At 38.2% G+C, this 14885-nt stretch overlaps 2 protein-coding genes across 2 annotated transcripts in view; one reads left to right on the top strand and one right to left on the bottom strand.

Annotated features, from left to right (window-relative positions):
* The window catches only part of NT5DC1 (5'-nucleotidase domain containing 1), a 127270-nt gene that overhangs the window by 98006 nt on the left and 14379 nt on the right, over positions 1 to 14885 (bottom strand). The window lies entirely within an intron of this gene.
* Positions 7024 to 13728, top strand: COL10A1 (collagen type X alpha 1 chain). Its single transcript, XM_008931398.3, has 2 exons — positions 7024 to 7192; positions 11577 to 13728. Exons 1-2 carry the CDS (start codon positions 7054 to 7056, stop codon positions 13469 to 13471), a joined length of 2034 nt encoding a protein of 677 aa, XP_008929646.1. The 5' UTR covers positions 7024 to 7053; the 3' UTR covers positions 13472 to 13728.

The raw sequence follows: 14885 nt of genomic DNA on the forward strand, positions 1-14885 counted from the left end.
CCCTTCCCTGGGCAGCCTGTTCCAATGCTTGACAACCCTTTCAATTAAGAAATTTTTCCTAATATCTGATCTAAATCTCCTTTGGTTCAACTTGAGGCCATTTCCTCTTGTCGTATAACTTTTTACTTGGGAAGACACTGGAACCCGCTTCAGTGCAACTTCTTTTCAGGTAGTTGTAGGGAGCAATAGGATCCCCCTGAGCCTCCTTTTCTCCAGGCTAAACAACTCCAGTTTGCTCAGCTACTCCTCACAGGACTTGCACCCACCATATGCACATGCACCCACCAAAAGAATTTTCCTAATTTTCAATTTAAATAAATTAAAACAAACCAGCAATATTTAAAATGCCAGACTTAATAAAACAAACAAATATCTTCTTTTTAAAGTGAACTCAGACAACTTTTATTTGTTCTGGTTGTAAAAGTCTGGATTTTTTCCCCCTCCACCTTTGGCACCTGTTTTTAAACATGGTCATTTAAAAACAACTCTTGTGCCAATTGTCCAAACCACAGCAGGTAGTACAGTTGATGAATGAGACTATTCAGTAGGCTGACTACATGCTCCAGTGGGTACACTTGAAAAAGCAGCTCAATTACACCTATTTTTCACCAGCTGTTTGGAAGATTCCCCTAATTATGGGATACTGAAGGAAGCTGCATGAACTTTTTCACCTTTGGGAAAGTAGGAGTGGTTCCCACCCTTATTTTACCATAGTTTCTGCTTTATTCACTGTGGTCCAGGAGAGTCTGACAGAAACCTTGAGTTCAGCAGGCACAGAGGTAGAACAAGATATTAAATAATCTAATAAAAATCAGAGGAAAAAAAGAAACAGGAATTAAAAAAAAACAAACCCACATAAAAATAGTCCTCCCTGAGAAAATATGACTATTAAGCATTTTTACGTTTTTATGTGAATGTTCTTTTTAAACAAGAACATCAAAAACTTATTAAAATAGAGAGAACACTTGCAGTAATTTTTAAAGACAAATTATCTGTTTCACGTGGTTAAAAATCATTTAACACATCCTGTGAAATGATATGGACCTACAGAAAACAAGCCTCCCTCCTTCCATCAATCCCAGGAATGTCTGATTGCATTTTAATCCAAATCAAATTCTTACAGAAAAGCTTCATAAACCATTGTATTGATACAACTGGGAGTACAGTCAATATCAGTCAAAAGGCTGAAAATGAGCAATTCCAGCTAGTTTAAGGTCCCTTAAAATTTTACTTTCCTAAATTCTGCAGAAAGTTAACTGAATACTTCCACTTTTCCTCCCCATGCAAGTCCTGCCAGATGCAAGTCCTGCTATCACCTGCATGTTTAAACTTTTATATAGAACTAGTGAAAACACAAAACTTTATATATTTAAACACACTACTTAATCAGAAAAGCATTTGTGGGAGAAAAGATGAATATTATTATATAAAACCAGCTTTGTGTTTTTACTATCTTGAAACTGATCAGCTTTCAATTAAAGCCACACATCTGACACGAGTTTCAAACTAACGCATTCATTTGAACAATACTTGTTGGTTTTACTTTCAGGAGCAAGGGAGGGAGGAATAAAAATACAGGAGAAATAAGGCCAGGCCAGCAGCATACCCAAGGTACTGGAAAATATCTTTTTTAACACCAATACTTCTGTTTGGTATCTTTTACCCTATTACCAGAAATTCTCTAAGATAGGTGAAGATTATCCTAGCTTTATACAAGCATAATGAATGTGGCCATAAACAATGCAATGTTGTTAGAAAGCATTCATCAATAATGCTATCTGACTGAGGATTATATCACCAGAAATTCACATCAGTGTCAAAGCTTTCTCTATAAACTATGTGGAACACATCTCCTTTTGAGGTTTCAGCATGGTTATTCAGTGTCTCTCCAAATTAACTCAGCCAGAATACAACTACAAATATTTAACTGGGTGTCATCTATTTAAATATACTGCTATACTAAATAGAGCTCTTGTGATCAACAGTTACCTGAGCTGAACAGAACAAACTGGTCAGCAGTCAGTTTTGCAGTGCCAGAATAAATACAGACCATCTTTCCATTACTACTTTAAAGGAGGACATTTATTCAACCACAATTACAAGTGTTAAAAGTATAAGGACTTTAAATCTATAAAAAGACTAGTACAGGACTGCAGGAGTAACAGAGTTTGTTTTGGTTTAAAGAGAATTCTTTATTATATCTCAAAATATGTAGGACTGCACAGCCCTGCAAATTATGTCAACAAGCCTCTTAATTACAAAAGACAACATGCATTCTGAAACTCAAAAGAAATCTTATTTATTTTTCAATTAGCAAGGTAAATATTTTCTTCATCAAGATGTTTTCTAGTCCTGTGCAGTCTGAGCAGCTAGTGTTGGAACAGAAAGTACCCTCCATGTAAATACAAAGTTATAATATATATAAAACAAACAACAACAAAAACAAACAAACAAAAAACCACCCAGATTTCCCACAGCTATGGAGTTAACAAATTTTCCTGCTTCCAATTCCTTTGGCTTCATTCAACTGCGAGCAGTAAGAAGCTGAAACCCCTCTGAATTAGTTTTCCCCATCAGGTACAGTGGAACACTTTGTTCCTCTGTACTTCCATCGAGGGCTTACCTGGCTGCTATCGTGGGAACATGAAAAGACTTCACTATTGTGTGACAGAAAGGGAGAGAGGACAGTTTTAAATCACAGAGTTGAAATGATTTAGGAGTTTCCAGAGTGTCATAGAGCACACCACAAACTAGGAAACCCAATTATTCCTTTAATTTCATGGCAGGCTTTCAAACTTCTCGTGGAAATTCTTAAGCAACTTTCTTTGAAAGCTTAAAATTGGAGACCAGATAATTCATTTACCAGAGATGGTGCTAGAAGCAACTACTGCAAGGACCTAGCCTAACCTTTTCTGGAGTTTTGCTTCTCAGGTTTCTTTTTTTCTGAGGGGTGCATGAGAAGGACTGGTGCTTGTTTTATTACAATTTATGTTTAATTAAGATGTTCCTCACTTCTCCCTTGTAAGCAGTTGCTCATCATTGGACTCATTCAAGTCACTTTTGAGTAACTTGCAGGATTGTGGTGAAAGTCAGTTCCCATTTCCCAAGTCATGGTGTCACTTCCATGGTACACATGTTTTCACTGACTGTGAGAGTAAGACACTGAAGCAACAAGGGGTTTTGGAAAGCATGTGTAAGTGCATGCTTTCCAACAACATTCAACAACAATCTGAATATCCATTCATCGAATAAGATAAAACACTGCAGACTGCTGCCAATGGCATTAGAGGCTTTGACTTCAGTACCTAATTCATGTGATCCAGAGAGACTCAAAATGGATCATTTTATTGTAGTTAGGCTTAGGGCTTCAGCTATATCTCATCGCCATAACATGTACCATGACTACCTTCACATGGAAAGATGCAGCCAATACACAACTAAAAAGCAAGTTCTGGAGTAGTGGGTTCTGGAGTAGTGGAACGGATTAAATTTTATTCCTGACTATTATGGTTGTGGGACAGGAGGGAGCAAAGACACCTCAATGTGTAAGCAAAGATAACAAAAGCATCTGAAGGTTTGTATTTTGAAAACAGGTTTGCAAATAACCTTGTTTAAAACGTACTGTTACTGTAAATAGATACACACCAGTATGTCTATTGCATGTATTTTTGCATGTGCAAATATATACCGAAGCACACCTTTCATATGCACACTTAGAGCTAAATGCATGTTAGTGCTCTGCCAGTAGGAAATATCCACAGCAACAAGGAAAACATACAAAATCAGTGACCTCCAATTCTGCCTCAGTTTCCCACACCCACAAAAAACAAAACCTCAAACCAAAGAAGTGGCATAAGATAGCACAATAGGGTGGAGCTCAGGTTAATCACAAGGACAACGGGTTTGCCTGTATATACCTTTTGACCCCACAATCATCCCTATTTACGCAGGGACACACAGAGATTATTCACCTTCCTGCCCAGAAGGAGCCAAGCAGGAAGCGAGGCTGTTGGTCAAATATCAGTGCACATTATTGATGCTTTTGTAACATAAGTGTGCCTGCTTTGGGGGTATTTATGAATTAGGTGACAAATTAGCATGAAACTGTGTGTGCATAAAACTGTTGCCTGCTGTTCTTAACTTTCTTAACCAAATGTTGTCAAATTAGCAACAACCACACTTCCCACTGAGGGCTGTATATTTAAATGCTTAAAAAAAATCAAAAGCTATTTTTGGATTTATATGAACCAAAAAAGGGTCTGTAGTTGCGTTTCTTCAAGGAGGAAATAAACTTTATGCCCATATATTTGCTACTTCTGTCAAAAGATAGCAATCCAGTCATTACTGGACTCTCGTTTGAGTTTATAGAGACTAATTTTTTAAATAAAGCAACTTGAGAAGTTACACAAAAAACCTGAGGACAGAGCTTCCTTGTCCAGAAGACCAAAAGGAACTGAATGCACATATGGGGAGTAGAAACGCCATCTCAGACACATGCAAACATTCTCTGAAAATCACTGACTAGGTGATCAGGCATGCAAGCTTATTGGAGAAACCAGGCTTCAGTTGGAAGACCCCTGCAGCAGAAAGGGTTTATTTACAAAAATAGAACATAATGTTGTTTAGAGGATGGCTAGGAAGAAGAATAGAAGAAAAGAACCGTTCAACAATACATTAAATGATTGCAACAGTCTAAGTTAAAACATTAATCCAGTCCTCTAGTAAGCAAAGGTATTAGCACAATTGTAAGCAGAACAGACTTGATGGTCCATTGGTCTCTTTCAGTACAGTAACCTGTGTTCTAGGATATTTGCCATAATACATAAAAGCCAAAAAAGTTGAAGAGTGTGGAATTAAACAAAGACACAAAGCAGGTAAAAATCAGCCCACGTTAACCTGCCATTCCACAGGGTGGCCACATAGTTCAGGGCCACCAGCTCAGTCTTCTGGTTGGAATGGTAACAGGTGTCCCTTCTGTATCTACCTTGCATGAGAACTAACAGTAGTAACTCACATTATTTATTAGCATTCCTATAACTCCTACAAGACTGAATATCATATATCAATATAAAAGAAGTCTGCAATTGGCAAAGGAGTTTTAATACACAGATAATTCACATGGAAGTATTTTTGCTGAAAGCAAAGTGCACTATATATTGAGTTCTACAGTTTCATCCTAAATCAGAAAAGTTTGTTTCTTGTCTCTTTGTCCTTCAATTTTAAATAACATTTCAGAGTCACAAATAATTCAAGGACTGAAAGTTACTGCCTATTTAGTACTGAACATTAATAAAGTGATGCAGAAACACTGTAAGATTTATTCAAAATCTGTAAGATTTATTCAAAATAAGAAATCACAATCTGTGGATACAGTCCATTAAGCAAGGCTGGTTTAACAAAATTTCTTGACAACTAAAACTATTATCAAGTTTGAACCTCCAACAGTAAAAACAGCAGTAGTTTAAATTTACGAAACTGAAACTCCCAAACATCAGCCTATATAACACTTGCAAATTTAAGCAGTATGGATTTCAGTACATTCATCACAACTGGACACAATGAAGCTCTCATTGTGTAAGGTAAGTTTGCATTTCAAGACTTCATAATAAAAAACATTACATGCATTATCTATGTAGTACTGTACCTCCAGCATCGAAACAGAAGTCTAGAAATATAATGTGAAGATAACAGCCTTCTAAAATAAAAACTACTAAAAAGTAATCAGGTTCTCACACAACTCCCTTAGTAACATCTTAATTGATTTTTAGTTCTCCACTTGTATCCCAGTGAACAATTACTCACATAAGTAATCTCCATAGACTTTAGTAGGGTTACCCCTGAAAGTAACAGCTCACCAAAGTTCAAAACATATAGGTCTTTCCTTAAAACATTTACAGAGAAATTTAAATGATGCACTTCAAATTACCAGCCGTACTTACTAGTTCATGACTTTTCCCAATCACCTTTTCCAAATTACCTTTATCAATTCTAAAAACAGAGGGGCCGCAAAATTTTTGAAAAAAACAAGCTATGAGCAATACAATATCATAAACAATAAGAAATCCAAGGACAGAAGAAGAAGAAGGAAAAAACCTAACAAAAAACCCCCCTTTACAGAATCTAGGATGACTGCCCAAAATAGCTCCCCCCACCCCTAAAAAACACACTTATACACACACAGGTAATTACTGCTTACTGATTTTTGGGGAGGAGCTTATGCCCAGCAGTCACCCAACGAAGGGGAAAACCATATAAATACTCAAGGGTGACACTTGAAATTATCAGCTTCTGCTCACTCACCAGTGGCAGAAGAACTCCTCAAAAGAGGAGGATTGACTGCTCTCTCTTACCACTCTGCATTGGAGCTCCACAGCATTTTGGTATGTTATGATTTCATTTCATTCTCTTTGGTTTTAAAGGTAACTTCTACAGGATACCTGCTTTCTGCCTAGGGAGGGAAGAGGATGCTATTTAAGGGCCAGTGACAGCATCCTCACTGCCACTAGGGCTATTTGGAAGGCTACAGATAAGACCCTGGTTTCAAGCAAGACATTGTGGGATTTTTGCCACTGCTGCTGAAGGACCTAGAACTTCATCCTTCATTTGCAATAGCATTAGACAGAGGCAGTAACATCATGGTAGAGTGTCTATGTATTGGCACTGAAAACTTTCTTCATTTCAGGAGTTTTTGATATATGCAATTCCTGGACTTACTTCTGGAGCTCTAATTTAAATAATCACTGTTTCTGCAGACAGTTGTCTTGAATAGACTGGCATTCATGTAAAATTATTCTTTTCCAAAGAGTGAGACTTGCCTGTAAGCTATCTATACAAGGGCTCTATCATTCAAAGTGATAGCAATACTGATTCCCTTTTTCTTAGAGGATTTTTCACAATTAGTGAGAGCAGATGGAAATAAGCACAAAATAATGTTAGTTTTAATACCAATATTTTTAAAAAAATCATTTATTCATGCACAAGAAACAGAACTGAACAGCTTTTCTTTACAACAAACTTTTTCTACCCTTTCTAACACAGCACAGATTTGGAAACATGCATTTACAAATATCTTTACTGCTGCTGTTTTGTCTGAACATTGTCCATGGTAGTGATGGATATTTTTCTGAGCGATATCAGAAACAATCCAGCATCAAGGGGCCACATTTTCTACCATTCAATGTAAAGAGTCAAGGTAAGTTTACTATTTTTTCATAATAAACTAACATAATCGTTCCTAGAGGGTCAATACATGAACAAAAGCTCTTTGTTTATACTCTTTGCATTCAACTTTCACTAACAGTTTAGGTTTATTAAAATAAGGTTATCACTGAAGAAAGAATTTGCAGTGACTCTGGAGTTGCATCCTACTGACAAAGATGCACATCTAACACCTAAAGGCATATAGAGCAGAAACAAAATAACAGCTCCAGATATCATCTTCAGTAGTGAGAGTAACACAACATGATTGTGTACATAATTATATACAACAGGCTACTCATCTCCTAATTTCTTGATTTAACACTGAAGTTTCTAGCAACAAATCTGTCACCTACAATATTCAAGAACTTCTACAGTCATGTTATTACTATTTAAAACAGACCTTAAGTGTGAATTTAAGTTTATATATGATACAAATGAAGACCAGTTTGAAGCCTAGAAAGGCAAAATAAAATGATATATAGTTGTAAAAATGTGACATAAACATCTACATAATTTTTTTCATGAGTGATTTAAGCTTATACTATAATTATCAGACTAATCTCATAGTAATATAACAATTCTAGCTTTATTATTAAAAAAAAAATCTCTTCATTGCATAAGTCAGTCCTGTGGCAGGTTGCACATAATACACTACTGCAATGCTATACATTGTACCATCTTATTTTTGGTTATCCTCTCTGTCCTTTTAAGTCAAATGGGTCGCTATACCTAGTGTTTGAAACTACCTGAGTTCTGTTTCATTTTTCCATGCTTAGGTCAAACTCTTTTTTAAAAACTTGAAATCAAAGCTTCTGATCAGTACTGTCTATTCAGAATTGTCATTACTAAAATTAAGAAAACTAAATCTTCCTTGTAAAACATCCTGCTTTACCCTCTCCCCCGAGAACAGCATTATTTTCTTACAGACAGCATAGGCTATTAAGAATAGCTTTCATTTTTGCTGTATCCCATCTACTTTTAGTTGTAATAATCACACGTGGGCAGAAATGAGGAAACTGAATGAGGGACTTGGAAAATACCATTTGCAAATAAGCATCTCTTCATCAGAAAAAGGACACAGAACAAATCTGGAGAGCAGAACAGTTGCTGCTGAGGTTATTGCATTCACATTACCTTCTTTTAGTAGGTTATGTTTCAGAATAACTCTAGTCTAATCCTACGGACTGACTGCTCATGTGCAGCACACACAGTCCAAAGAGATTCTGGTCTCATACCAACCAGCTCCAGCCCCCATGGTCCAGGAATCTCTGCAGTAAGAACCAAGTGAAAGCAGCATGGCTGGGAAACTTACCCCCCAAAAGGTTCTTCTGAGCTGCACCAAAATACTGTCACAGTTTCATCCATTGCCTTCAGCACAAGGACTTTCTGGAATCCTAACAGCACTCCCAGATCAAATTTAGGTATATGTACATAAACAGCTACTCTGAGGACTTATTAACTAGAATTCTCACTGAGTTAGAAGCTGCATTTCCTCCCTCTCCCCTCATTAACTTTTCATACTGCTTTTCCATGACTTTATTCAGAATAATTTACATATTTATACTGTCTTAAAATGAAGTACAATATTTACTTGGTTATCCTCTATCATACTTCATTTACTTCTCCTCATAGAGAGCTTTTTTCCCCTCTATAGAAAACATTTGGAAAGGGGAAAACCAGCAACAAATTAAGGAAGAATCAGGGTAGACAGGAAATGGGGTGAAAGGGGAAATGAATTGTCCTGAACTAAGTTTTCACTTTATACACTAACATAGTGTAAATAATATGAGTCAAAATTCACATGTAGAATGAGAATGATTATATCAATATCTGAGAAGTGTACAGTGCTGTCCATTTAGGAAAGGTAATAAAGACTATATACTATAACTCAAAAGCAGGAACAGCCTACAGATTTACAGATGTGGGAGTCCAGTCATTCAAAAGTTCTTGACAAATTTTCATTTGGTGAACAAACATCTAAATGGAGGACTGCTATTCTTGAGTATGGAAAACAAGCATCCTACATAGAGTTTTTAGAAGAATTCAAAGATGGAAGACAGTTGAAGATCATCATTACTAATCATGGAACTGAAATTTTAGTCTAGGCCCAAACTGGTGACTCAGGACAACATTTAATAGTTCATAAGATTTCTGTTGGCAACCAAAGCCTACTAAATCTTCATTTAATTTGATGAAATTGTTTTAACAGTTTTAAAAATCTTGTTCTTGACAGCTCTCCAGTCAGTCAGAATACACTTTCCTTTTCTTTAGGCATTTAGTGTTACCATTTTTTAAAATTACCAGAACATAATTTTTTAACCAGTAGTTCTTTGGCTTGAAATATTTGAAAAGCCCAAGTTGAAAATAATAGTTGAATTAGGTCTGACTATTCAGCAGTGTTTAAATAAGCCATTATTGCAGGTTATTTTAAAGTCTACATACTTAATTCAATACATTTATAGTGTTTGACTGCACTTACAGAATGTATAACAATTTTGCATCAAGGTATGTGCTGAGACATACAAAAGAGTAGCCAACCAATAACTTCAATTTTCTTGGTAAAAATCCCATTTTATTAATGGGTTTAGCAGTCCTTTCCTCAGAGGAATTAACATTGTCTTTAGACAGCACAATTAAAATTACAATTTTAATCTAAAAGCAGTACAGATGTGAAACAATATAGCTCCTCATAGAAAACTTCTATAACAACATGAATGCTGACAAAGCCTTTATCATCTTATGCCAAAAAGGCAGTACTCACCCACTCTGTGAACCTAGGACTGATATAATTTCATACAAAATATGGTAAAATGCAAGAAAGAGATGCACTCTCAAGCTAAAGTCTGAAGCAATTAGCTACAAAAAAAGCACCTTTTTTGCTTTCTGCGCGTAGGATTTTAACAGCTATCTTGCTTTTTATTGCCTTGAGAAGGATGACATAGGAAGGTGTTCAAAATAAGGCAATATGCATTTGTTCTGATTTTATGCATCAGCAAAAAAAAAAAGGCACTCTCTGCGCTTTCTTGATAAGAACAATTTCCCTGCTGATAGAGGAAGAAGGCAACATTGTAGATCCAATAACAAACCAAAATCAAATGTATTTCATATACGTACCACTAGTATTTTTTAAAATACAATATGTACAAGAATAGCTTCCTCCTTCACATCATTTTTGTTTCAAGACTAGCCACAGATTAGAAAATGCAATTTATTATCTAAGAGACAGCCAAACAGCCATTGCATAAACTTTCATATATGTGTATATATATACACATATATAATATATATATACACACACATAAACTGCTCTTTTTGTGAGAGATTGAAAGGCAGATTATAGCTGATACAATTTTTGATCAATTATCAACCTTTTCTAAATAAGTATTAAACAGAATATGTTGCCATTATAAAAAACAGAATCCAGGCTCTTTTCGTATCCTTCAGTTTTTATTTTAAAATTACTTCTTAAATTAACATTCATCATATGTATGTCATTTTGTTCTATAATGCTGCCAGTTGCTGCAAACTGCTAAAGTAGTCTTACAATACCCATATTAAAGTTGTATGTCATGTCCCACAAATCAACATCCTAATTCCAATGCGAAACTGCAGACCCATCCAAAACACACAGAAAACTAAGCAGTGAGCTTGTTTGTTTATTTCTCTGTTTGTGACATTCGGTTAAGTGGCTCCACCTGCTGTTTTGATAACTAAGAAAATGGAGTATTATTAAAAAACAAACCAGTACCAGAATTCTGACGGCAGTAAAAGAAATTATCAGTTGTGACATTGCCATTGTGTAAAATTTTTATGACAGACGTAAGTTTTTCAGACAGTATTTGAAAATACAACATTACATATTTACAAAAGAACTAGAATCATAGCCCACTTTTGGAAGTAGGGGGCAGAGAAGGACAAAAATCTCACTACTTAAATGTAGCACTAAGTAGTTTCAGAAAAGCTGCTACACCTGCACAGAAAGCTTTCCGTGGTTTCATTCATGATGACAAAAGTCTGGTGACCAGCTACACCTGTTCCCTGGTTGTTTTTTTTTTCCCTTACTTAATAGTTTGCATCTACTTGCAGAGCACTTTTTAAGCTCTCTATTTACCCTAAACGTATTAAGCAAAAAAATAAAAAAATAAAAAAAATTCTAGAGGCTTTGTAGCTCACATTTCCAACAAATTTGCAGTCGTTACTTGTAAGAGCTCTGAAACACTTTTCCTCTGAATGTCAGGTTCTCAGTGACCAACACAGTAGTTGAAACCCGACTTCTACAAAGTTCAAGTTAACCTTTCATGCATTTCGCCACAGTGCTCCATGCCTGCAAATATGTTATAGATGCCCTACTTGATCTGCTTTCCTCTCTCTCACAGGTGTGCAGGTAAGGGGGGAACAAGGACCCCCTGGTCCCCCAGGCCCTGTTGGACCAAGAGGACAACCAGGTCCTGCAGGAAAGCCAGGGTTTGGAAGTCCGGGTCCCCAAGGCCCCCCTGGTCCCCCAGGACCACCTGGATTCTCTGCAGTCGGAAAGCCAGGTGTGCCAGGTCTACCAGGAAAGCAAGGAGACAGAGGACTAAACGGTGAGAAAGGAGAACCTGGACCTGTTGGACTCCCAGGAGCAAGAGGACCACAAGGACCCCCCGGCACTCCTGGCCCCGCAGGACTGTCTGTTCCTGGCAAGCCAGGACCACAAGGCCCTCCAGGTGCTCAGGGGCCGAGGGGCCTCCCTGGTGAGAAGGGAGAGCCAGGTATCCCTGGTGTAAGCGGACAAAAGGGAGAAAATGGATTTGGCATTCCAGGCCGCCCAGGTAGCAGGGGTCTTCCAGGCCCACAGGGACCCCGTGGCCCCCCTGGTCCTACCGGAGTAGGGAAGCCTGGTGAAAATGGTCTTCCAGGTCAGCCAGGTCTGAAAGGTGACCGAGGTTTTCCAGGTGCACCTGGGGCGGCTGGTCTCCCTGGTCCCCAGGGTCTCCCAGGTGAACCTGGAGAAGTTGGCATTGGCAAGCCTGGCCCAATGGGACCACCAGGTGCAGCAGGCATCCCTGGAGCCAAGGGACATCCTGGACCTGCAGGCTTGCCTGGATCCCCAGGTCTTCCAGGTTTTGGAAAGCCAGGATTACCAGGGATGAAGGGACACAGAGGGCCTGAAGGTCCTCCTGGCCTTCCAGGACTTAAAGGAGACCAAGGCCCAGCTGGTGTTCCAGGAGAACCAGGGCCAGTTGGGCCACCAGGGAACATGGGCCCTCATGGACTCAAAGGTTTGCCTGGTGAGAATGGCCTCCCTGGGCCCAAAGGTGACATGGGCCCTGCAGGCGTCCCAGGATTCCCAGGGGCCAAGGGGGAACGAGGCTTACCAGGAGCAGAGGGAAAACCAGGATATCCAGGTGAGCAGGGTCTTGCTGGTCCTAAGGGACAGCCGGGTCTCCCAGGTCCAAAAGGTGACATTGGCCATGCCGGGCTACCTGGATTGCCTGGTCCAATGGGTCCACAAGGAGCCAAGGGAGTGCCAGGGATCAATGGAGAACCAGGCCCCAGAGGGCCTTCAGGAATACCTGGGATCAGAGGTCCCATTGGCCCCCCTGGTGTTCCAGGAACCCCTGGTGCGAAGGGTGAGCCAGGAGCACCAGGACTGCCAGGCCCAGCAGGTATTTCCACGAAAGGCTTAAGTGGACCCATGGGACCACCTGGACCCCCTGGGCCTAAAGGCAGCACTGGCGAGCCTGGCTTGCCAGGCCCCCCAGGGCCTCCCGGTCCCCCTGGCCAAGCTGTAATCCCGCAGATGCCTGAAGGCTACGTTAAAGCAGGAGAGTCTCGAGAGCTATCAGGAATATCTTTCATAAAGGGAGGAGTGAACCAAGCTCTTACAGGGATGCCAGTGTCTGCTTTCAGTGTCATCCTCTCAAAAGCCTACCCTGCAGCAACAGTCCCCATCAAATTTGATAAAATCTTGTACAATAGGCAGCAACACTATGACCCCAGAACAGGAATCTTCACCTGCAGGACCCCTGGACTGTACTATTTCTCCTACCATGTACATGCAAAGGGAACAAATGTTTGGGTCGCACTCTACAAAAATGGTTCCCCCATCATGTACACCTATGATGAGTACAAGAAAGGATACCTTGACCAAGCTTCTGGCAGTGCTGTCATTGATCTCATGGAGAACGACCAAGTATGGCTCCAACTGCCCAATTCAGAATCCAATGGTCTCTACTCCTCTGACTATGTTCACTCTTCTTTCTCAGGTTTCCTGTTTGCTCATATCTAAAAACATACCACTTAGCCTGTCCTGACACACTCCCCTTCAGACCATTGTAACTGGGTGCTGATTTGATTTATCATTAGCACTTTGTTGCAACTTCAATGTTGCAACAGTAATAGAGGAGGCAGTGAGGAGGTGGAGAGTGGTTCAAACCTGGTAGAATAATATTGTATGTTTTTAGACATTTGTCATAAAAAATTTGTTTCAAATGATGATCAATTGTCTGACTAAATGCAACATTAAAATTTTATGAATTAATATAATGCACTAGCCTCTCTTTTTTCTTTTCTTTTAAAAGGAAAATCAGAATTTGTAACCATCACTTCTCATAACACATAAAGGATTCTAGATCATACTTCAAAGGATTCTAGATCATACTTCACTACACTTGAATTAACTGAAGGTATTTTATTCAAAGTAAACGGTCTCAAATACACTGCAGTCATCACAACAGCTGAATAATATACTTCAGGAACATTCTGTGGCCAGCTTCATCTTTAAGCTATCAAATGGGACTCAAGAATAACAACTCTAATACAGTGCACATCATGTCACAGTTTTCATTTAGTTACACTGTTCTTATTAATGAATAAGTACCTCAGGGGAAGTTAGATTTACAAATTATTACATATTACTGGAGATCTAAGACTTTCACAATACGAAAAAGCAACCAGATTGAAACCTTGAAATCCACTTAGCTTTCTTTGATACACATTGCTGCAACAAACTAGTTCAATATTTTTATATCTTCTAATATTCTGTAAAAATAGAATATTCAGAGTACTGTAAAATAACTCTCACAAAATCCAAATATTAAGAACATATCTTCACAAGCATGCAGACACTTAAAAAATCAAAGCAGATTTACCACTTCAAAATTGGAGATAATCCTTGCCCTGAATTTCTCTGAACTGTTAATTCCTTTAAAAAACAATAGTGTGGGAAATATATTTTACTTATTTGGTAAATTTATCAGACGATGGCAGTAATTAGTCAGCAGACATAACCATATTTACCATATCTACATACGCTCATGTCTCATAAACATTAGACAGTTCATTAATGTGTTATGGTACTTCATAAAGAGTATATGGCATAAAGTAAGTTGGTTTATAAATTATGAAACCATTATAATTTGGTCGCACATTTCTTCCAATTACCAATTACCATTCATGTGCTTTAAAAGTATCATATACATCAAAACCTTATGAACTCTTAAAACTACTATAGTTAGCTTTGTTTTTTTAAACAGAAGCTTTTAATCACCTGCACTAACAGTATGTAGGTCTGTGTTTAAAAATTTTGTGATATTACTATTTCTCCATGAAAGCAGAACTCGAAGCTTGTTATGTTGTGTACATTTGAAATCAGCAATTTCCTAAGTACTTGATAATATGCTGGGATTAATAAAAAAAGTTAA

This window comes from Manacus vitellinus, unplaced genomic scaffold, assembly GCF_001715985.3.
Source record: "Manacus vitellinus isolate BGI_N305 unplaced genomic scaffold, ASM171598v3 scaffold_4_pilon, whole genome shotgun sequence".
NCBI classification, from domain to species: Eukaryota; Metazoa; Chordata; class Aves; order Passeriformes; family Pipridae; genus Manacus; species Manacus vitellinus.